We start from the raw sequence: 21,751 nt of genomic DNA on the forward strand, positions 1-21,751 counted from the left end.
GGAGAAGGAAAGCGGGTAAAATGGGACACTGTTGTGTGTAAGCTGCCAGGGGGTGGGGAGACAGGGCACCTTGGCACTCTGTCTTTTATGATTGCTCTCACATGTGCAAAGGTGTTTGAGTGACGTCAGAAGAATAAAGGGTAAATAAATAAACAATAGTGCTGCTTTTTTTCTTCTTTTTTTGCTGTTACACTTCATTTATGGTGCTATAAATCACAGCTACACCTGGAGATGGAGTGTTAGCAGGCCTGTGGCTCATTAGACCCAGAGCAGCTACCTTTCAAGGTGCGCTTGTGTGTTAGGCAAGTCAGGAGCACCCCTGACCCCCTTCTCCCTCCATCCCCCCCCCGTCCCCCCGTCCCCCCTGTCCCCATCCCCTGGCTCAAACTAAGCTGTTTCCCATCTGTTAATAAAACATGTTCAATACCTGTATTTTCAGTCCCAGAAGGCCACAGACAAGCACTCTCTGACTTTAACCTGTGCAAAAAAAAAGGCAAGAAGGATAATTCTGCTCCGTGCCTGGTTAGTTTTCAGTGACTGTTTCCGCACGTGAGGCTAAGGCCTGGTCTGCATCACTTCAGACCGTTTAACGCACAAACTTCTGCAGCAGCGGTAGCTCTGGCTCCAATAACTCACAGTACTGCGCATAAACACACAGGTTTTACCTGTAATCAGTGGATGCATGTCTATAGTTAGAAATGGTGTTATGTAGGGTGGATTCAGCAAATGTGGGACACTTTTTGGTAGATTCAGTAGGAGACTGTCGAAAACTTTTTTTTACTCGCACCAGTGATGTTTAAAGACGTCAGCCCAAAAAAATGATTGTTGAATGACAGTAACTATTGTAGCAACAATTCAAGAATGTTTTTTTTTTTATTGGCTGTTGATTCGTACATAGCAGAATAATTCAAAGTTTAAGTGTCCCACTTCTGCTGATGTCCCACATTTGCTGAATCCACCATATATATATATATATATATATATATATATATATATATATATATATATACACACACACATACACACACACACACATTACATATTTAGCAGACGCTCTTTTCCAGAGCAACTTACACAGCATTCTACATAGCATTTGCACTGCATCCATTAATACAGCTGGATATACACAGAAGCAATGCAGGTTATGTACCTTGCTTAATGGTACAACCTGTGACCTTTAGGTTACAAGACCAGTTCCTTACCCATTATACTACACTGCCGCCCATATATACATGTGTATATATATATATATATATATATATATATGTCCATGCAGTATGCAATATTTTCTCATATTGCTGTATAGCCACTAGCCTTTTTTCTATTAAGAATCAAGTGATTAACTCAAGGTTAAATAAAATTGGCTTTGTCTATTTGTTGTTAAAGTGAATGGTAAATGCATGTGGTCTGCAGTATGAATGTCTTACTGAAAAAGTGAACCCAAAAAAAAGTTTGCACTTTCAGGGCTGTTAGAATTTGGCGCTGCTGAGTGGGTGAGAAGTGTTTCTTTCTCTTTATACCGCGCAGAAACGGGCAGTTGCTTGGAAGCAAGCGGCGTGAGCGCTAACCGACATAACAGTTTAGCCGCAAACTGGTTGAGACGGCAGAGGGGGGCAGTGTGAGCTATCGCGTGTCAGGCTGGGAGTGTGAGAGTCACAGAGGAGAGCGGGTTCCCCCCCCCCCCCCCCCCCAAATCCCCCCCTCCACCCCCACACGTCCGCTCACCCTCCGTTTCCACAGTCACTCTCTAAATATTGCTCTGTTCGCACCTAACAGTACACCTCAGGTTCTACGCAGAGAGAGAGAGAGAAAAAAAGCCCTGCGCTTGTAAAACACAAAGCCTTCATTGCCGTTTAAGGGTAGGGTGAACGCGCCCAAAAATATAACGCCGTCTTTATTAAAGTCTGGTTGAACGGCGCGGCCGCTGCTGCATGAAACTATTCCTGATCCTTTCTGAGGGGTCTTGAACGTCCGACTCGACGCGTTTGGGGCGCGTTCGCTTCTCGCTCCCTCCGCTTTGAGAAAGTTGTCCGCCCCGTTCCTCTGGCACTTGAGCTTCCTCGTGAGAAGGAGGAGAAGGGTGTCAGAGGTCGCCGCTGGACAGTCTCATTATGACCTGTAATTAGAGAGAGCCCCGCCTCCCGGCCTCCCCGCCTCCGTAGTCGTGACCCGCTAGGGTCTGCTACCGCTATCAGCTTCAGCGGGATGAGAAATTAGGCTCCTTTAAAAACTCTGGCTGTAAGTTTTCAGCTTTAATTACGAGCCAAATAACTCCACCCTGAGCTTTGATTGGAGCCCTGTTAACATGCACTAGAAGGATTCAGGAAGTGGACTCCTGGCAGTTTACGCTGTAGAATTTTGCATTTTGCAATAAGCGTACATTAATTGTACTGTAGTGCCAGTGGTGGTGTTTCTATTTTAATTTTAATGAATAGCATATTTGCTCAGTTCTCGGCTGTCCTGAGTGGGAAAGATTTGAAAATAGCTCTGGACACAAAAAAAGCCCTGAATCTGTGCAAATGAGCAACAAACAATAACTGAACATTTAAAATACTTTCTGTGAAATTATAGACATTGACAGAATGCCTTACAATAAAATGCACTACAGTTTGAATTTCACAATTTTCTTCCTTTTTTTAATTTTAATTTTTTTTACATCCAAATGCAAATTGTACCCCCCCCCCCCCCCCCCCCTTCCAACTGCCAAAAAGGTGTGAAGCCTGTTTCAGAGTAAAAACAAATTAATCTGAATTATGAATAGACAAAACTGCCGCAGTACAATCCAAAACATTTAGCATGCTTAATTCACATTTTTTTTAAACATACCTCACCTACTTACTGTTAATATTTTGACTAATTCAATCACAAGGACAAGAAGACTATAAAAAGATTATCTTAATATGCTTGAAGGGAATAGTTTTGTTTTTGCTTTTTCAGCAGCTAATTTACCCATTTCTGTATTTTTAACTGTAAATTTATAAATGTGATATTTATTTGGCCATACCTGTGTGACAAAACAATTTTAAGTTATGTCATTTTCATACTTTAAAAAAGCAGAATTCCATTATAATTATTTCAGTTCCTGAGGACGACTGGATCTGATAAGATGTACAGGGGAAACTGTATATGGTCCTTACTTGACTCTTATAAGTAAATAAGTAAATACTGTAATAGTTTTGATACAGTTGAAATGTTCTATTTAAACAGTATGAAACCCACCTGAGACGCGGTGTGTCTGTGTCTGTTGTTAAAGTGAGCCCTTGCTGTACACAGTGTAGGTAATGAGCCTTTGTCCGGTCCTTAGCTCTTTTTTTTCTGCCTCACAGTGAGGCCCTCTCCGCCTCTTTCCCCTCGTCTGTCAGCGGTTGGTAACCCTAGACCCCCTCTCGCCGAGGCTCGCGGCAGCTCCAGGGTATCGGGGGGGTGATCGATACGCGCCAGAGAAAGTCTGCAGCACAGAGGCTGCAGTTAGGGGCCTTCCCGCGCCTCTGCAGCGGCTTCCAAGGAGTGACGGGTTCAGATCGTCTGTGGCGGGCTGGAGGCCCTCACCGTGCGAGCGTACACGCGCACTCGGGACGAATACACACATGCGCACACACACACACACACACACACGCGCACACCCACTCAGGACAGATACGCATGTGCATGCATGCAGTCGCCTCTCATGACAGACAGGCTGTCAGGACAGCGCACGTGTGTGTGTGGGGGGGGGGGGGGGGGGGGGGGGTGAGGAGGGGGGGTGGAGGAGGCTGAGGTGTGTGAGGGGTCCCTCACAGCTGGGGCTAACCTGTCCACACCTCCCCCCGGCATGCTCTAAGAGCGTGTTTATTTTCACACGTGCTCACACTTGGACTTTTGCTGGGATTTGGACAAACTGGTCCTTCTGATGCTGGCAGCACGAGCCTTTACTAAGCGTGGCGTAGTTCTCCCTGCTCCTGGTGTGTGGGGTGCGTCCAGCGAGTCTGGCGTGTCACTGCAGCGTGCGTGTGCGGTGTCTGAGCATCCCCTCACATTCTCTCTCTCTCTCTCTCTCTCTGTTGGCAGGCTGTGGGTGACATGGACAATGTGAAGTTCTGCGTAGACTCCAGCCTGGAAGGCACCGAATGCTGGGTAAAATACGTGCGGACTGCCCCGTCCCTGGAGGAGCAGAACCTGGCGGTGTGTCACCTGAGCGATGAACAGGTGAGCCCCTTTGACGCGTGGCACGGGCACGGCCACGCCCTGGCGCGGCTCGGCAGGACGTGAGGGCATCTGCAGAGCTGAGATCACCAGGTCATCCTGTTGTCTGTGCAAAGACAAAGCGTACCTCTCTGAGTCACTGTGCAGACACTGTTTACCGAGCCGATGAGTAAAGGATGCTTCTATTGTCGGCCCAAGGGAAGTGATTCACTAGAGAAACAGGGTATAAGAATGTCACTCCCTCAATTTTGTAATCACCCTGCTCTTCCCTGGAAGCTGTGTGTTCCGGGCATTGAAAAACGTTACAGGAAATCCAAGCGAGCCGGCTAGATAGCTACCCTTTATGATGTCATAAACAAGCTGCGGGCCGAACTTCGGTTGTCATCCTAGACTCAGTCGCAGCTGACCATCCAACCCCCATCAAACTCGAAAAGGTTTTTTGGGCCGCGAAACAGAGTACAAAGCCAGAGTGCGTCTTCAATCTCTGTCAAGTGGGCCTGTTGTCTGTGTGATTCAGGCGCTGGTTCCCCCGCTCCTCTGTAAATAGATAGTGTCAAAGGGGAAGGCTGTCCACGGGCTTTGTTCTTGTCTGTCAGTTTTTTGTTCGAGACAGCTTCTGCTGGTGAGACTATTGATGTCTGAATCAGACACTTGAGATGTAAGCCCCGCAAACGGAGGGAGAGAAGCGGAGAAGAATGCGCTCAAAGGCTGACAACCGCCAATTGAACTCAAATACCAAAAATAATCCTTTTTAAGCATTTCTATTCATGCCCAATAAGAGCGCCATTGTCAGAATGGCTTTAAGTATAGGTGCTGGACCAGCTTGCTGACCAGTGGACGAATGCGTTTTTTTTTTTCTTCTTTTCTTTGTTTATTTGTTTGTTTCTGAACTGTGCATTTTATTTACCCTCGCCGTGCTTTCTTTGGTATTTTATTTGGTCTGCGGGTTTTATGGGTAGGACCTTATCATTTATTTACAAACACTTCACAATTTAAAATACATAATTTATTAAACTTTGTACTTTGCTGTTGTTGCATGCACGCCTTGCTCACGTGTGAGTGTGTGGAAGTATGCACAAGTGGAACCTCTTAATACAAAATAATTTATTTGCTCATTTACTTTGTCATCAATAATGTAATGGCTTACTAAGGGGATACATGTTAAAGTATGCATAATTTACTAGCAATACAATATTTTAATGCAACTGAATAGAATTTTTAGTCTCCAAATCAAATGTGTCTTTGAACAACAATTTTGTAAATAATGGAAAATGTAGAAAACATAAGTTGCTGAACTGCACTTATTTGAATGAGTAAAATAAGTTTCGAGTCTTTCATATCTGGCACATCCCACTTTGGATTTATCGCAAGCTGATGAATATTTTTTCAGCAGGCACAGCGGCTATCTGAAAGGGCCGAAAGGAAAGATTGCTGATGTCGCTTTAGATAACCGTCCGTTTAAAGAAATGGCAGATATGTGTGTAAACAGCCCATTAGGGGAGAAGGAGGCTGCACACTGAACAACAAAGGTGCTGGGGTGGAGGGTGTGTTCAGGGTGTGCTCAACGAGGACCTCCGTTCAGAAACCAAATTAGTCCCTGATCCTGCGGCCTTCATGTTTCAAGATGCACTTAAGCTGTTTTTCATAACAACAGAAGTACGCTGTGTGTTCCTGCCAACTCCTCCTGTTCACACACACAGACCCACGCATCACACAGACACTGCTCAGAGTTAAGCCGCATTTAATTGTGCTGCAGTATGTGTCTCTCTGTAATTAGCGGCGATCCTGAGTATTTGCATTTTGGAGTACAGTTTAAATTAAGGGAGCCCACCTCTATGTGTTTTGTAGAAATCCTTATGGGTAAGTTAAAAAATAGTATGTAGTGTGCAAGCGTGCGTGTGTGCATGCGTGTGAGTGTCTTCTGTTTTCTGTTTTGGAGCGATTAGAAGTCAAAACATGCCAAATCCTTGGTTCATAACACCATGTGCAGAACACAGCACAAATTCAACCGGTCAGTAATCTTCAGCTGCGTTTTGATCATAAAAAAGAAGCGGCAGAATCGAAACGCGCTAGCATTCACATGCAAACGCAAGATCACAGGGGGAGTTTTTTTGTTTTTTTTTTAAACAGACCGTTTCCTCTTACAGCTGCGCGGATATCGGCTCAGATGTAATAATGGTGCATTCTGTTTTAGGGGAAGAGAGTAAATAATAGTTTGTAGCAGAGACAAGGTGAACGCTGCACCCCCCCACCCCACCCCCGGTCCCCGGTCCCCTGTCCCCGTCACAGTGGCATTGTCCGCAGTGTCACGGGTGGACAGCCGGGCTCTCGTTTGATCTCCCCTCTGTTTTATCACACACACGCTCGGATAAATAGGGCCAGTGTGTGGAAGCGGTGTCCGTCGGCCCCCGGGCCTGGGGCATGGGGACAGTGGGCGGATTATGTTGTGTCCTGGCAGTGATGGATGGCACGTCGGCCCCGGACACTTGAAAGCGCTGTCAGGAGGTCAAGATGTTTCTTTGAGTTCTGTCAAAACCCTAAAGATTTACTGTAGGAACAACTCGCCACAATAATATAGACAGCCCAGAAAGAAAGTTAAATTAGTTATGAGCCATTTATCCTTCTCCGAGCGAGTCACTGTGTTGACACTTCAACAATCAGGACACGTAAGTTTAGTTGAGAGGTTTTTTTTTTTTTTTTTTTTGGGTTTGAGTTTCGTTTCCTGCTCAATATGAAGTCTTAAATGACTGATAAAATCCAGAGTTTGTACCTGTGAGCTGTTGAAATGAAGACCAGCAGAAATATTTAAAATGTGAATTATTGGAGGTATTTTGTGTCGGGGAAATCCTTTTATTCCTTCGGTTTTATGAATTTGTTATGTTGTTATTTGTTATTTTGCCTATGGTTTTTATTAGATTTATCTATGAAAATTGGAGCGTATTTCAACCAGGACTGCTTGTGTCTTATCTATTTTAAATTGAACTGGAAAAACCAAATCAAATTTGTCAAAGCATCCTTCCTTTTCAGAAATACAAGTGCATCCTCATAATTAGAGCAGACAAGACATATGTTTCTGATTACTGAAAATGACAGCAGTGAAAAAAGAAAGGCTACAAAGGAAAAAAAACGTCCTGATGAATTTAATTAAATAATGTTTTAGGTGCTGCTACACAAATAAACCACACTCATTTGGTCCTCGCAAAATTATCACTGGTACATTTTTAAAAGTATTAAAGAATAACTAATAATGTGTATGTATACCTGTATACATGAATGATTAAAGGAAAATAACTGATATCAAGCAATTGTCTTCAAAATAAATGTTACTGGATCTCAAATTGTTTTCACACATAGAAAATATAAATTGGCTGATTGAATTATAAATAACTGCCCCAGGAGTAAATCACAGTATCGTTAAAAATCTGAAATAAAATGCACAATATACAGTTTGTGTGCATGCCCATTTTTATTATAATTATTTGTATAAAATGAATTGTTTACTGAAGTTACCAGGCTGTATTTTAAATACCAAAATAAACTGTAACCACATTTTGCGGGTATCCAAATGTTTTGTATAATTGCTTACATCTTAACCATTAAAAATGTGTCGATTTTCATTAACTGCGAAAAGCATCTATTGAGATACAACAAGTAAAAACAGGTGTAGAGACGTATGCTTCAAAATATCAACGAAAACACATCGGTCAGCAACATTCCAAAGCCCAGAAAGCCGGTAAAAAATGGCGTGGGTGGTTTTGCGTTTTGATCGGCCATGTATTTTTAAAACAAGTGTTTTATTATGCGATATATAGTTTTCATCAATAATAGATTAATCTAGTGGTCAGAGCGGATAGACGGTGCGGGGAGGGGTCTGTGCGGCAGATCAGTCAATCCTCTGGTTTTCGATAAGAGGGAGGAGTGGCTGGCGGTTAACTCTCCGAGCTCTGAGGGGCAATAGGGAATCACTAATGAGAAGAGAGCTCACCTCATCAAAGACGCTCTCAGACAGACTAGAGAGTTGAGCGTTAGGCTCGAGCGAGGACACTTCGCGTCTGCCTTTCTCTGTCTTGGCGCAGCTCTAGTGCGGGGCCTGCCTCGCCAGGTTTCTCCTGTAATGATACTATGGGTTGTGTTGTGAACTCCACGGGGACAGAACTGCTATTCCAACTGGAAGCTGCTCAACTTTCCCAACTTCGCCACCTTACGGAAAACAAAAAGGTCAGACAAAACATAATTACATATGTAATTGCATTTTAATGTAGCCTAATAATAATAATAATAATAACAATAATAATAATTATAATAATAATAATAATAATAATAAAAGGGTGCACATCGTTTCCGTACTCTTTGACAAAAGGATCGGTAATTTATACAGTGTTGGCCTACCCTTGTAAGAATGACATCTGCCGCGCTGTCACGATATAAGGCCGATATAAAGTCTCAAATGAAGTTATTCTAGTTTTATAATTCTTGCCGTGTATGTGTTTCCTTTTTTCTATCGGCGAGTTCCATGTGTGAATTATTGGACGGCTGTAACTTGGTGCCGAGCGCCCCCCGGAGGGCGCAAATAATATTAAGAATTGTGCTCTGGAGGGTTGTTCGAAAGTATTTCCTTTTTATTATATTATCTTGCGCATTCCGTCTACGAACTTTACGGATTGTATTTGTAAGTTACTTGAATTTTAGCTTGCTTTCACCACATTTGTAATGAAATAACACCATTCAAATTGAACCTTTAAATAATCCAAACGACAGGTAAATTGTTTAATCGACGTTTATGAATAATATTCTAAACTCCCGGCAGTTATGATGGCGGTATTTTTTCATACATACATATAGATAAACGTGGTGTTGAATTATGTGCACAAATGTTGATTGTACGTTAGCATATTTTTACGCTGTTTTTTTCTTTCTTGCTGCTTGCAATTAAAACATTTTGGATTTGAAAGTTTTCTTTCATAAACCGACTGACAAGTTAAACATGGCAGAATTTTGTATTTGTTGTTATAGCCTATGCAAATGTTCAACGAAATATTTCAAAAACAGAAAATTATTACAATAGCTTAACAAGATTTGGATTTGTACCATTTTGGCTTGTTATTAATATTATAATGATTAAATACAAGCAAATAAAAATATATACCATATTTAAATGTATATAGCATACATCACGAAATGAGTCATAGATATTGTTTGATAGAAGGGAAATCGATTGCAACGAAAAGCCCGATTTACATTTAGAAAACCCGATTGTTCAATCCCTTAACCGTGTAATATTCTCAATATTAAGCCGAATATAAATATATAACCGCGGTAAGTTTCCTGAAATAAATTGCAATTATTCATTTCTAGTTCTGTTTGTTCTAAATGTGTTTAGCAAACAGAAGCTGCATAATGCACCGGATCATTTCGTTGATTTTTATTGTAATATTGTAAATATTTAATAAAAATTCAAATGTATTATTATTCAAATAATTTGAAATTATTTGGCTCCAAATGATGTCATTTAAATGAGTGGTTTAATATCAAAATAATATAAGTACAAATAATGCAGGGGAATATTAGTTAAAACAATATAATAATAATAATAATAATAATAATAATAATAATAATAATAATAATAATAATAGGCCTAATAAAACTTTTTTATTTCATAGTATCTCCCAAAGTCCTGTAAAGTTTAATATTGGATGTTACAGTGCACAAAATCACTTACGCAATCACTGGTTGATCAAGAACCTGGTTCGTGTTTGCTAACCCTTACCTCTTGCTTCTCTCCCATTTTTTTATTTTTTGTTTATTGCAGATTTATTATAAAGCTATTAGGGATATTGAAGTGGGGGAGGAGCTTCTGGTTTATATGAAGGACGGAGTTTTTCCCGAGGGAACCATGGCGCCTCACCTAGAAGGTAAGATTAATGCGCATCATTAGCGGACATTTTAAACAAACTCAAGCCAACTTCATCAAGCGGCTCTTTTTAGGCAGCCCGTCGCAACATCATTAGTGGAGTCACCGCGGACGCACTCCCCCCATAAGTGCACAAACTCATCACCAAAATACGTTATTCTCATTGGTTGTGAAAACCGTTACAAATGATAAAATATTACGATTAGATACGATTTTGCCATTTTAACTGGGTCCTCACGGCGGTGTTATGTGTAATTAACGGTTTTATTTGCATTAAGAATTGAAAATACTCATTTTTGTTATTGATTAATTGAAAAGCATTTGAATTGTTTTTGTTAATATCGAAATTAAATCGACTTCACTATTGTTACGCAATAAATAAAAAATATAGGCCTATGTGTGTGCGCAACTTTCTTAAACGCATTTTTCTTGTTTGTTCTAAACACATCTAATGGAATTCTGAGACCGGGATGAATGTAATGCTGTTTAAATTCATTTGTCAGGCAAATGTTAACTCCGTGTAAACAAATCTACTGAACATATTGACCGAAAGCTGAACACAATGCTTCTTTTGAAGCTATGGCCTCTATTTTATCGGATATTTTTAACGAACATGAAAGTGAAAATCGCTTTGCGACATAGCCTACGTTTGTGTATTGTCTTTTCTCTTGCCCATTAGTGAAATTTCAAGAAACATTTAACAAGTATAATTATTATTATTATTATTATTATTATTATTATTATTATTGGTAGTAGTAGTAGTAGTATTTTTATACCTAATGTATTATAAAACAGGTATCCTAATCACTCATTATTTAAGTTGGTGGTTTAAATAACAAATGACAATAAAAAAATTATAAAATAACAATTATATATATATATATATATATATATATATATATATAGGCTGTATAACAGCTACATATATATATATATATTGTTTTATTTATTTATTAATTCAAATTTTATATATATAAATTGTTTTGATACAGTGCTGCATTGACAATCCTGCTGAAATCAAGAAAAAAAAGTAAAATTCTTAATCCAAAGGGAGGTCTTGTATTCAGCGCCATGCAGAAAGGGCGAGGGGATGTGGCCACTGTGGTCTCATTCTGTGACCTTTGCGTGTACGTGTTCGATAAGATCCAACAAAGGCACGATTTCCCTCCACGCAATTGAGGGCCCCCAGATTAGCCCGTTACTTTCGCGCACATCTGTGCAGGAACGGTTCGGGGCAGGTACATGGTGGTGGCCGTTGGTGACCACTTTCACGGGTTAGGGCCCCCCCCCTCCTGCACTGTGTGCTGGAGCCCTCTGCTCCTGGACATCTATTTAAATGGACACTGCTCATCAAAAGGTCGGCTGGGCACCTCCTCCCATTATTTTTCAGACATGTAATGTGGAGTGAAAAGCCTGTCCTTCGTTCTGTTAGGCTGCTATAACCAGGCTAAGACGTTGGCCCTGTTAATGGGGGAGGGAAGCGGAGTCCCCAACTCTCCCTCAAACTGGCCCGTTTTCAGTAAAGTGAGGTTGTCAGGTACACGGTGTTGTTGTCCGTCTCTTGATTTTTGGGGAAAGAAAAAGAGCACGATTGCGTTTCGCTTGTCACGGGCGATAAAAAAGGGTCCAGACGGCACAGGGCTTTTTTCCTGAGCCGTAGACATTTTCTTTGCGCGCACATAAAAATGTTTTGCTGAGAAAGAGATAGGTATCTTCAGATCTCAAAGCCAAAAAAACAGAAGAGAGAGTGTGTGTGTGTGGGAGAGAGAGTGAGAGAGAGAGAGCGAGAGAGAGAGAGTCACAGCCCCTCCTCCTCCATATCACTTATCGTAGTTGGAATTTGGAGCAGGGATGGAGGACTCTCCTGAGACCTCACCCATGCTCAAAGATTAGTCACTAAACGGCACATAATTGTGTTCCCTTTACTTCTCTGAAAGAGCTATTAGTCTCCCATTTGTTTTTTCCCGAAGCATTCCTCCTTTGTCCCGAGTGTTACCGATGGGACAGAGAGATAACACCGCACAATTATTTAAAAACCCCCTCGCTCCCCCCCCCCAGCCCTCCACCAATATGTTTCTTTTTAAACAGTCTACCAGAGGCAAAAGTCACCAACGTCTTTCCAAAATCGTTGTTTGTCCTGTTATATGGAGACAGTGTTCAAACTAAAGGGGGCGTTTTGTGTGATTTTGTGTAGTTTTGGTGTGCTTTTGTGTAGTTTTGGTGTGCTTTTGCGTAGTTTTGGTGTGCTTTTGTGTAGTTTTGGTGTGCTTTTGCGTAGTTTTGGTGTGCTTTTGTGTAGTTTTGTGTGATTATGTGTAGCTTTGTGTGATTTGTGGCCCAGGCCTACCACCCACTGGCTTTTTAGCTGCTCGATCAAGAGCAGAAGTCCCCCCGCGTCACACGGCTGTGGCTTCCTCTCTACACAAATTTCACTTTAAATAGAAACGCTTAACCTGTAATAAAGCCCCAATGGCTGTTACAGAACATTTCATAAATGGAAACATTTATTCCTCACCTCAAAAGTGTGGGATTTGAAGTCGTAAAAATACCTCCGGCCTGAGAAGTTTTGAGTTTTGAACGGAACATTACCAATTTGTACACGTTTAAAAGGTGGAATGGAGCGAGCACACAGCGCATGGTAGACTTCACCAGGGGGTTTTATGGTTCCTTTTTTGGGCCAGTGAAGCAGTTTCCCACGGTGACTGCCCACCTGGGTGAGGCAGAGAGGTGCATGGGTGTAGGGTCACCCAGCCTCAGCAGGGGAGGTGTGCTTTTGAGGGTCAGCCGTCCAGGGGATTGGCCGATTGCCTATGCAGTACCCCCTCCCCCCACCACCACAGGGTGTTTTTTTGTTGTAAAATGTGCAACTCCCTATGAGCTGTTGAGCGTTAAAATCGTTTCACCTCTGCTGTGAAAATGCATCATGTGGTTTTTAAGGTTGTCAATCGACAACAGAATGGGGAGGGGGAAAAAAACACTTAATTTACACGGTTAACTAACTAACGGGAGCCATTGGTGGAACTTGGCCTAATTACCACGGAGCTAATTAAGGAGAAAGCTACGGCCACATTTCACTGTTAATTGATTTTATTGTTTTACGTGGACGCTAAGTGGAAATTGTTGTTTGAAATGTTTGCAACATGCTCTTAATTGGATATGTGATGAGATGGAGAGGTGCATTTATTAATTGATTCTTTTAATTATGCAATAAACCTGCTCTCAGGAGAGGTATTTAGTGGTTTATTGAATAGGCATTCATTTGCTTCTTGTCCCACAGTTTATGTGAAAACATTCAGCATCTTTATCAAAAATGTCTGGAAAACAGCTCATAGTATTACTGTGCTTATGGCGAGAGCATTTTGGCTCCTCTGTGCCCGATTAACTTAAATTTGAGAGCATTCAAAAATGATTTTTAAAACTCCAGCTGCACACTCATATTGTGATCACATTGACATCGTGATCATGTCTGCCTTTGAAAGTTAAAGACACTCCCCCGTTACTGGTCAGTAGCGGACTAGCTAGTTATCTTCAACCTCTCTACTGCAGCACATTTTGTCTTTTTAAAAATAAATACCCCTGACAAAGCCTGTCAAAAGCACTTTTCTTTTCTTTCTGTAAACATCACTCACATGTTTGTCTGACTGCCTTTCTATTGCTTTATAAGTTCAGCACCTTTTTGAAAAAAAAAAAAACAGTTTCTTGTGCCAAAGCTCTTTTGTTATTATTCATCTTAACTGTGACTGAAGGCGAGTATGCCACTTGCTTTGTTATTCCGTATTGTGTCACAAAATGAGCGCATATTCAGATCAGTACATTACATTACACATTTATTTAGCAGACGCTTTTATCCAAAGCGACGTACAAAAGTGGCACACAGTACGCAGTGTGTCAGTGCGCTGTAGCACAGTCAGTGTGTCAGTGAGCTGTTCTGCAGTCAGTGTGTCAGTGAGCTGTAGCACAGTCAGTGTGTCAGTGAGCTGTAGCGCAGTCAGTGTGTCAGTGAGCTGTAGCACAGTCAGTGTGTCAGTGAGCTGTTCTGCAGTCAGTGTGTCAGTGAGCTGTAGCACAGTCAGTGTGTCTGTGCACTGTAGCACAGTCAGTGTGTCAGTGAGCTGTAGCACAGTCAGTGTGTCAGTGAGCTGTAGCGCAGTCAGTGTGTCAGTGAGCTGTAGCACAGGCAGTGTGTCTGTGCGCTGTAGCGCAGTCAGTGTGTCAGTGAGCTGTAGCACAGGCAGCGCACGCTGTTCTGGGCGAGGCCTTATGTGGAGAGGTCTAAGACGCGCGCGTGCGGTTGTGTCCCCTGCGCCACAGACGAGCCCATGTACCGCTGCGAGGACTGCGACGAGCTCTTCCCCTCCAAGCCGGACCTGCGGCGCCACCAGAAGTACTCCTGCAGCAGCGCCGGCTGCCTGTTCGACGCGCTGGGCGACGACTTCAAGCAGGAGCGCGAGGACAGCGACGGGCCCGTGCACGAGTGCAAGGACTGCGAGAAGATCTTCCCCAACGAGTACAGGTCAGTCCCGGCCTGCCTGAGCCTCGTCTGTGTCTCACTGTCCGGGGGGCAGGTCTGCTGCTAGCTAGCGAGCACGCTATTTCCATAAAAAAATCTTAACTGTGTTAATTAATGATTAATGAGCATGCAGAAATGAAGAGCTATACTGTAGGTGGCTCACCTGCATGGTGGTCTCTCTGCTCTCCCTAGTCTCGGCCAGCACATGATCGTCCACACGGAAGAGCGCGAGTACAAGTGCGACCAGTGCCCCAAAGCCTTCAACTGGAAGTCCAACCTCATTCGCCATCAGATGTCACATGACAGTGGCAAGCGGTTCGAGTGCGAAAACTGTGACAAGGTATGGCCAAAGATTTCTGGGAACTCTTCCCTTATGAACGATGGCTAACACTGCCAGCCAGCCGCACTTGGGCTCGTAAGGGGGGGGTGGGTTCACTTCACTGCTTGGGGTGCTGCCGTTGTACCCTTGAGCAAGCTGTTTAACCTGAATCGCTTCAGTAAAGTATCCAGCTGTATAAATGGATTGTAGGTAAAAACGTAATTCCTTGTAATCCACTCCGGTCAAAAACTTCTGTTAACCCTTTCAAGTGTGAGATCACAAATGTGTAATTAGAATGTTCTCAACTGAACGTTCTAGTGCTGATGTAACAGTCACCACTGTTAACTGAAAGCAATGGAGTTCTAGAACTCTGAGTAAGAATGTTCCAAAATACCTCTTGAAAGGGGTAAATGGTGAGATGCTGTGATGTCATGTAATGCGTGTGTCTGTGTGCCCCCCCCCCCCCCCCCCAGGTCTTCACAGACCCCAGTAACCTGCAGCGTCACATCCGCTCGCAGCACGTGGGGGCCCGCGCCCACACTTGCCCAGAATGTGGCAAGACCTTCGCCACCTCCTCTGGTCTCAAGCAGCACAAGCACATTCACAGCAGTGTCAAACCTTTCATCTGTAAGTGCCGGCCTCCTTGTCTAAGCCTCAGATATAATAGCGAGTGTCCAAAGGCCTTCCGTCTATCTCCACCCCAACCCAGTGACAGCTCTAATTTTATAGGTCAGAGCCCTAAATGAAAATTCTAGAGCAATTTGTTTTGCCTTTTTTAAAATTCTCTTTCTTTTCCATTTCCTGTTTTTTTTTTTTTTTGCGTTCTTCTTCCTGAGTTGTTTTCCCTCCCACTTGCTTGTCTTCCACTGATGGGCCCAATTCCTCTTCAGCGGCACATGCAGATCTGACCTGCTTAAGATGGATGTCTGTGTCCAGCTCCCGTTTGACGGATGCTAAAACCAAGCCCTGTCCCCTCTCATTCTTTGCTTTGCTTTACATGTTCTATGTGTACTCGTGTGTACATATACATGTATATGCAGTACTGCATACACATGTAGATGTATCCATGTATGCAATGTGTTTGCACTGAGTAATAGTAAATCTGATGTCTTAATTGATCATTAATTCATCTGCTAATGAATGAGTAATTGTGTTTGATAGCTTAAAATAGCTTAATCCCCTGGTGCTGCCTAACAAGATAGTAAATTAATTGGAATAATGCTTTGATTTACTAATCTTTTTGATCACCTGTTGAATGCAGCGCTTGCTTTGGTGACGAGCAGGGTGACAGTGCGTAGGTGGAATTAACGCGGGGACTGTGTGTTCTCTCAGGTGAGGTGTGTCACAAATCCTACACCCAGTTCTCCAACCTCTGCCGCCACAAACGAATGCACGCAGACTGTCGCACCCAGATCAAGTGCAAGGACTGCGGCCAGATGTTCAGCACTACCTCCTCCCTCAACAAGCACCGGCGCTTCTGCGAGGGCAAGAACCATTACGCCCCCGGGGGCATGTTCACGCCGGGCATCCCCATGACCTCCAGCCCCATCATGGGCAAGTCCAAATCCCACCAGGGCCTGAACCACGTCGGCCTGGGCTTCAGCGATTACTTCCCCTCGCGCCCGCACGCGGGCCTGCCCTTCTCCCCGACCCCGCCGGCCTTCCCCACGCTCTCGCACGGGTTCCCCGGCATCTTCCCCCCGTCGCTGTACCCCCGGCCCCCCCTCTTACCCCCGAGCCCCCTCCTGAAGAGTCCCCTCAACAGCAGCCAGGACGGGAAGCATCCCAGGGGCCCTCTGGACCCCGGCGGCCTCCACGTGGTCTCCTCTCTCAACAACAACGGCAACGGCGGCCACGGCAACCAGCTTGACGACAAGGCCGAGTCCAAGCTGGACGCCTCCTACCCGAACAGCAAGTCCAAGGTGAAAATGAGCGACGTGTCGGACGGGAGCGACCTGGAGGACGTGAACACCACCAGCGGGACAGACCTGGACACCACCACGGGGACGGTGTCGGGGTCGGACCTGGACAGTGACGCCGAGAGCGACCGCGACAAGGGCCGGCGGAAGGCGGCGCAGGAGCCCAAGCAGGACGACGTGAGCAGCAGCTCGGTGTCCATCTCCAGCTCGGGCAACCTGCCCTGCGACCGGCCGCTGCTGGCCTCCCACCACTCCTTCTTCCCGCCGCCCGACGAGCAGGCGCTGCCGCCCTCCGGCGCCGCCACCGACTCCATCAAGGCCATCGCCTCCATCGCCGAGAAGTACTTCGGCCCCGGCTTCATGGGCCTGCAGGAGAAGAAGATGGGCTCCCTGCCCTACCATTCCATGTTCCCCTTCCAGTTCCTGCCCAACTTCCCGCATTCCTTGTACCCCTTCACAGACCGCGCCCTGAACCCCGGAATGTTCTTCAAGGCGGAGCCCAAGTCTCCCAGGGAGCCCCTGCAGAAGATGGGGGTCCCCGGCGCCGAGTCGCCCTTCGACCTCACCGTCAAGCCCAAGGAGGCCAAGCTGCCGGTGCCCGCCAGCAAGCTGGCCCCGCCCACCAGCACGCCCCTCCTGTCGGGGGAGGAGCCTCTGGACCTCAGCATCGGCAGCCGGAGCCGGGCCAGCCACAACGGGGGCACCCCGGAGAAGCGGAGGAACCACGTGTACGGCGGCGGAAAGGGGCTCCCCAAGGACGAGCACCCCGCCCTGCCCCCCCAGCACCACCACCACCCCCACCCCCACGTCCTGCACCAGCCCCTCCCCCAGCACCAGCAGCCCCTCCCCCAGCCGGCCCCGCCCCAGCAGCAGCCCTCCCTCCATTACGCCAAGCCCTCTCCCTTCTTCATGGATCCAATCTACAGGTATTTCAGCCCGAGAGCAGTAAAGCCTCCCATCTCATTCACCACCTCAGCTGCCATTTTCTTCTGCGTGTCTGTGCATGTCTGTGTGTGTATCAGGGTTGGGGGGGGGGGGGGTAAAACTCAAAGGAAGCTTGTTTTAGGCTGATTGTAGATGAGCACTGAGTCCACTCTATGAACAGATGCCCTCAGGGCTGGGTCCTGTGAGAATGGCACGACCTCTGACCTTACGTACGTAACCCTTTGTCCTGTTGTCCAGCAGGGTGGAGAAGAGGAAGCTGATTGATCCTGTAGGGGCACTGAAAGAGAAATACCTGCGCCCCTCCCCCCTGCTCTTCCACCCGCAGGTAATGAAGCTCACCTGTAAAAGCTACACACGTCCTGCGACCATCCTGCGTGTGTGCTTGCGTCATCGCACACGGGTACATGGGTCCGGCTGCAAGGCGACTAGAAGGGTACAGCTGAGCAACAGTTACATCATGACTCAAATCAGCGTGGTACCTGTTCATTTTTGGGTTCCTGAAGCTTCACTCTATCGTCACTAAACGCAGTGTGCCTCGTGTGGAAGGTCACATGGTTCAGCTTTCAGACAAGCCGGGGAACAGTGTGCACTTTTTAGTGTCCATTGCCTCATTCCTTTATGGGCTCATAATGCCCATAGTCACACTGAATTTCCATAGCGCACATGGTTTTTCCTTGAATATAAAAGAGGTCCATTTTATGGGAAAGAGCCCCGTTCGGCCATTATTCTTTCCCTGTTATAAACTCGGGTCGCTCCTCAGTGGGCACGTGCTAAAATGGTGACAAAAAGTCCGTTCTTTTAGTGAATGTATATTTTTTCTTTTTAAGCCACACGGGCTCCATACATTAGATGTGCCAAAACAATAAGAAAGTCATTGCCTCCCGTGAGCCCACGACCTGAGACATTATTTGCTGCTTTAAAGATCAGCCTCATTGTTTTTCCATGGGAAAGCCATTCCCACCATCAATTGGCAATATCAATAATGATAATAATAATAAGAATAATAATAATAATCTCTAGAATGGAGGCGAGCTATCCCACAGGCCGCTCGGTAAGGCTAAACTTAGTTGTGGCATTGTTTCACGCTGCGCTGCTTCTGCGGAGTGCACAGCTAAGAGCTTCCTCTCATTTTCGTCGCTGGCTTGGCTAGATAATGCCGGCGTGTCCATCAGGAACATCCTGTGTTTGTGTCCAGTAGAATAGGGGCCCTTGTTTGGAACCGTTTTATCTGACCTGAAAATCTGGACCTCTATCAATAGTGAGTGACCCTCCAACACTACCCCCCCCCCCCTCACCCCCTACCCCGCTCACACACACATACCCCCCTCCCCCCTCCTTGACTGGGTGGCACAGTGACAGCTGGTATAAAAAGGTCTCTCTGCTGTCACAGAGCTGAGCATTCAAACCCAGCTGTCTGAGGGCACCACTGATGTCTGTCCCCCGCCCCCTCCTTTCCTTCACCTCTCCCCATTGTCTCTGCGACCCCCCCCCCCCCCCCACCCAACCCCCCCCCCCCCCCCCCCCCCCCAAACAATTTCAAAGAGTGTCAGGATGATGCACACAACTTAGGCTTTTTCCCAGCTGGGCAGGCCTTTGTGCTGAATCCCTCCTAATGCTGATTCAGAGGTATGAGCTTTGAAAGGTGACCAGTCACTGGGACGATCTGATCCTGGGGGGCCCCACAGTGAATCTGAAGTCATTTCTGTTCATCGGTACATCACCGGCTGTTGTTTCCCACCGCCAGAATAGTACCTCATACCTCTGTGTTTGATTTGTTTGAGACTCTATGCAAAACACTGCAAAGAGTTCCCTCATAGCCATTCAGAGCCTTCTTAGAAGTGGGCCCATCACAGTAAGAGAATATTACATGGGGCTGGTTTGCAGATTTGGCAAATTTGCAGGCTCGGTGATTAAATAAATTGAGACAGTGTGTCAGTCTCTGTGTCGCTGCGTATTCCAAACACGGAAGGATGTGAAGTGTTTTTTGGCAACGGGCAGCATAGCGACGGCTTTGTTCTCCGTCCTCACAGGGGAAGTGGTATCAGCGAGGGGTATCTTAAACCGTAGTGTACCGTCACTGTGTGGGACTGAATGGCTCATTCAGCGCGGCTGCGGTGGCTTCTCCCGGAGACGTGTTTGGGAACAAAGTCCCGGGCCGGCGTGTCCCTGGGGGACGCTCAAGTGCCTGTAAACGTGCGATAGGTCAGGGAGGTGACTCCAAACAGCACAATCGAGAGCCGACCTTCTGATATACGGCTTCCCCCCCGCCTTCCGGCTCGGCTCTGTAATGATGCAGCGCCGGACCTCCCCGGGAACACTGGCTGACTCTCTCACCGTGCCGGACGGCCTGCGTGGTCTCCACGGCCTGCCGCCCCCGAAATGCTCAGAGTTAAATCAACTCTTACACTGTACGTATGGGCCCTGTTGCACTCATACGTACTCTGTTAGAGGTGGATTAACAGTCGTTAGAGTTGGATTAACACTGTGCATTTAGCTTTGCTCATCTACCCACTGCAGCCCACCAAGTTAGCATGCCACACTTTCTAGGCTCTGAGTCTGTAAACTATGTGCTTTCTGCACCCTCACCCCCTGAGTCAGCGCACTACACACACTGCAGTCCTCGCCTGCACCTCTGCCGAAACGCGGGGGCCGTGCCCCCGCCGTCCCGCTCCGCGCCGAGCAGCGCTCACCGGTGCCTCTCCTCTCGCCCCAGATGTCCGCCATCGAGAACATGACGGAGAAGCTGGAGAGCTTCAGCTCCCTGAAGCTGGACGCGCCCGGCTCCCTGCAGCACTCCTCGCATCACCTCTTCAACTTCCGCTCGCCGCCCCCCTCGCTCTCCGACGCCATCCTCCGCAAAGGGAAGGAGCGCTACACCTGCAGGTACGTGCCACACCCTGGACCATGCCCCCCCCCCCTCTCCATGGCAACCAAAAGCCTTGACTGCTGCTGCCATCCCTCCAGTTCTCACTGATAATTCAATATTAATTTTTATAAAATGTACAATGTATATCTAAAAGCCCATTGCCCCTGTTGCAAAAAGAAAAAATCCTATGTATTTAATCTTGCTCACTCAGTTTGGCCATCCATTCATCTCTCGGTGAAACTATTAATCCCTCCTTCTCCGCCTCAGCTCATGTATGGTGAGGTTTGTGACACAAAATGGCTGCCACTCAGACTGGTGGTTGTGAGGTGATTCGGCTCCCTGTAAAGCACTTTAAGATTTATATAGACCCTTTATTATGAATAATATAAATGTTTTAATGAAGATGAATTCCATGGAAAGTGTTTGGTTTGATCTGTCAGGGGTGAATTAATCTGTTGAGCATGTCCAACAAAAAATCATTTTCTCAAACATTCCTTGTTTTCTCTAGGTGTCTTAGTTAAGTTTTTCTTTGACGCAAAACATTGTACATACAACTTGTGTTATTATTTTAGGAGGAAGTGTACTAAGATATGACTTATTGGTGGCCTAATCATCATAAAAACCATTTACTTCAGTATTCTTGATTGATTCTCATTAAACATCACATTGAGACGAAGATCTCGAGTCTTGCATTTGTCATGAGGACCACCTCCTTCCATGAACCGTGGGAGCTGAAGTTTTTTGGGTTATGTTTGTCCACTTACATTAAGTGCTGGAGCACTGATCATAAAGACCTTCCCTCTTTTCACGAGCAACAGAGGAGCACAGGAAACGTTAAACGACCGAGCGGCCACAGAAAATGTCAACTTTGGGGCACGTTAAGTGGATTTTAATTTAGCTGATGCCTCTGGTTCATTTTATATTAAAAGTTGTAATGGGTTTTTCCCCTCACCTCTGTAGGTACTGTGGGAAAATCTTTCCCAGGTCAGCTAATCTTACCAGGCACTTACGAACACACACAGGGGAGCAGCCCTACAGGTAAGACTTCTTTTTCCCCTTCCTTGTAGAGTTCACACTTCCATCCAACACAAATAGTGCA

General features: G+C 45.7%; 1 protein-coding gene and 1 long non-coding RNA gene across 7 annotated transcripts in view; one reads left to right on the forward strand and one right to left on the reverse strand.

The window, feature by feature from the left end:
- The window catches only part of prdm16 (PR domain containing 16), a 294,901-nt gene that overhangs the window by 259,620 nt on the left and 13,530 nt on the right, over positions 1-21,751 (forward strand). For 4 of the 6 annotated variants that reach the window (XM_035381354.1, XM_035381359.1, XM_035381357.1 and 1 more), the window contains 9 exons: positions 4,048-4,185; positions 9,992-10,094; positions 14,405-14,606; positions 14,796-14,943; positions 15,396-15,651; positions 16,255-17,767; positions 18,024-18,111; positions 20,500-20,669; positions 21,613-21,690. In XM_035381354.1, coding sequence (XP_035237245.1) covers positions 4,048-4,185; positions 9,992-10,094; positions 14,405-14,606; positions 14,796-14,943; positions 15,396-15,651; positions 16,255-17,767; positions 18,024-18,111; positions 20,500-20,669; positions 21,613-21,690 — 2,696 coding nt within the window. Of the gene's footprint in view, positions 1-4,047; positions 4,186-8,267; positions 8,401-9,991; positions 10,095-14,404; positions 14,607-14,795; positions 14,944-15,395; positions 15,652-16,254; positions 17,768-18,023; positions 18,112-20,499; positions 20,670-21,612; positions 21,691-21,751 lie in introns of those variants that run through there. The other 2 variants (XM_035381356.1, XM_035381360.1) reach the window with 2 other exon arrangements.
- LOC118207613 lies at positions 4,179-8,613 on the reverse strand. The gene is made up of 3 exons (XR_004761423.1): positions 8,572-8,613; positions 8,168-8,382; positions 4,179-4,288 (listed from the first exon to the last, which is right to left on the reverse strand). It is a non-coding gene; the product is annotated as an uncharacterized LOC118207613 (long non-coding RNA).

This window comes from Anguilla anguilla, chromosome 11 (assembly GCF_013347855.1).
Source record: "Anguilla anguilla isolate fAngAng1 chromosome 11, fAngAng1.pri, whole genome shotgun sequence".
NCBI classification, from domain to species: domain Eukaryota; kingdom Metazoa; phylum Chordata; class Actinopteri; order Anguilliformes; family Anguillidae; genus Anguilla; species Anguilla anguilla.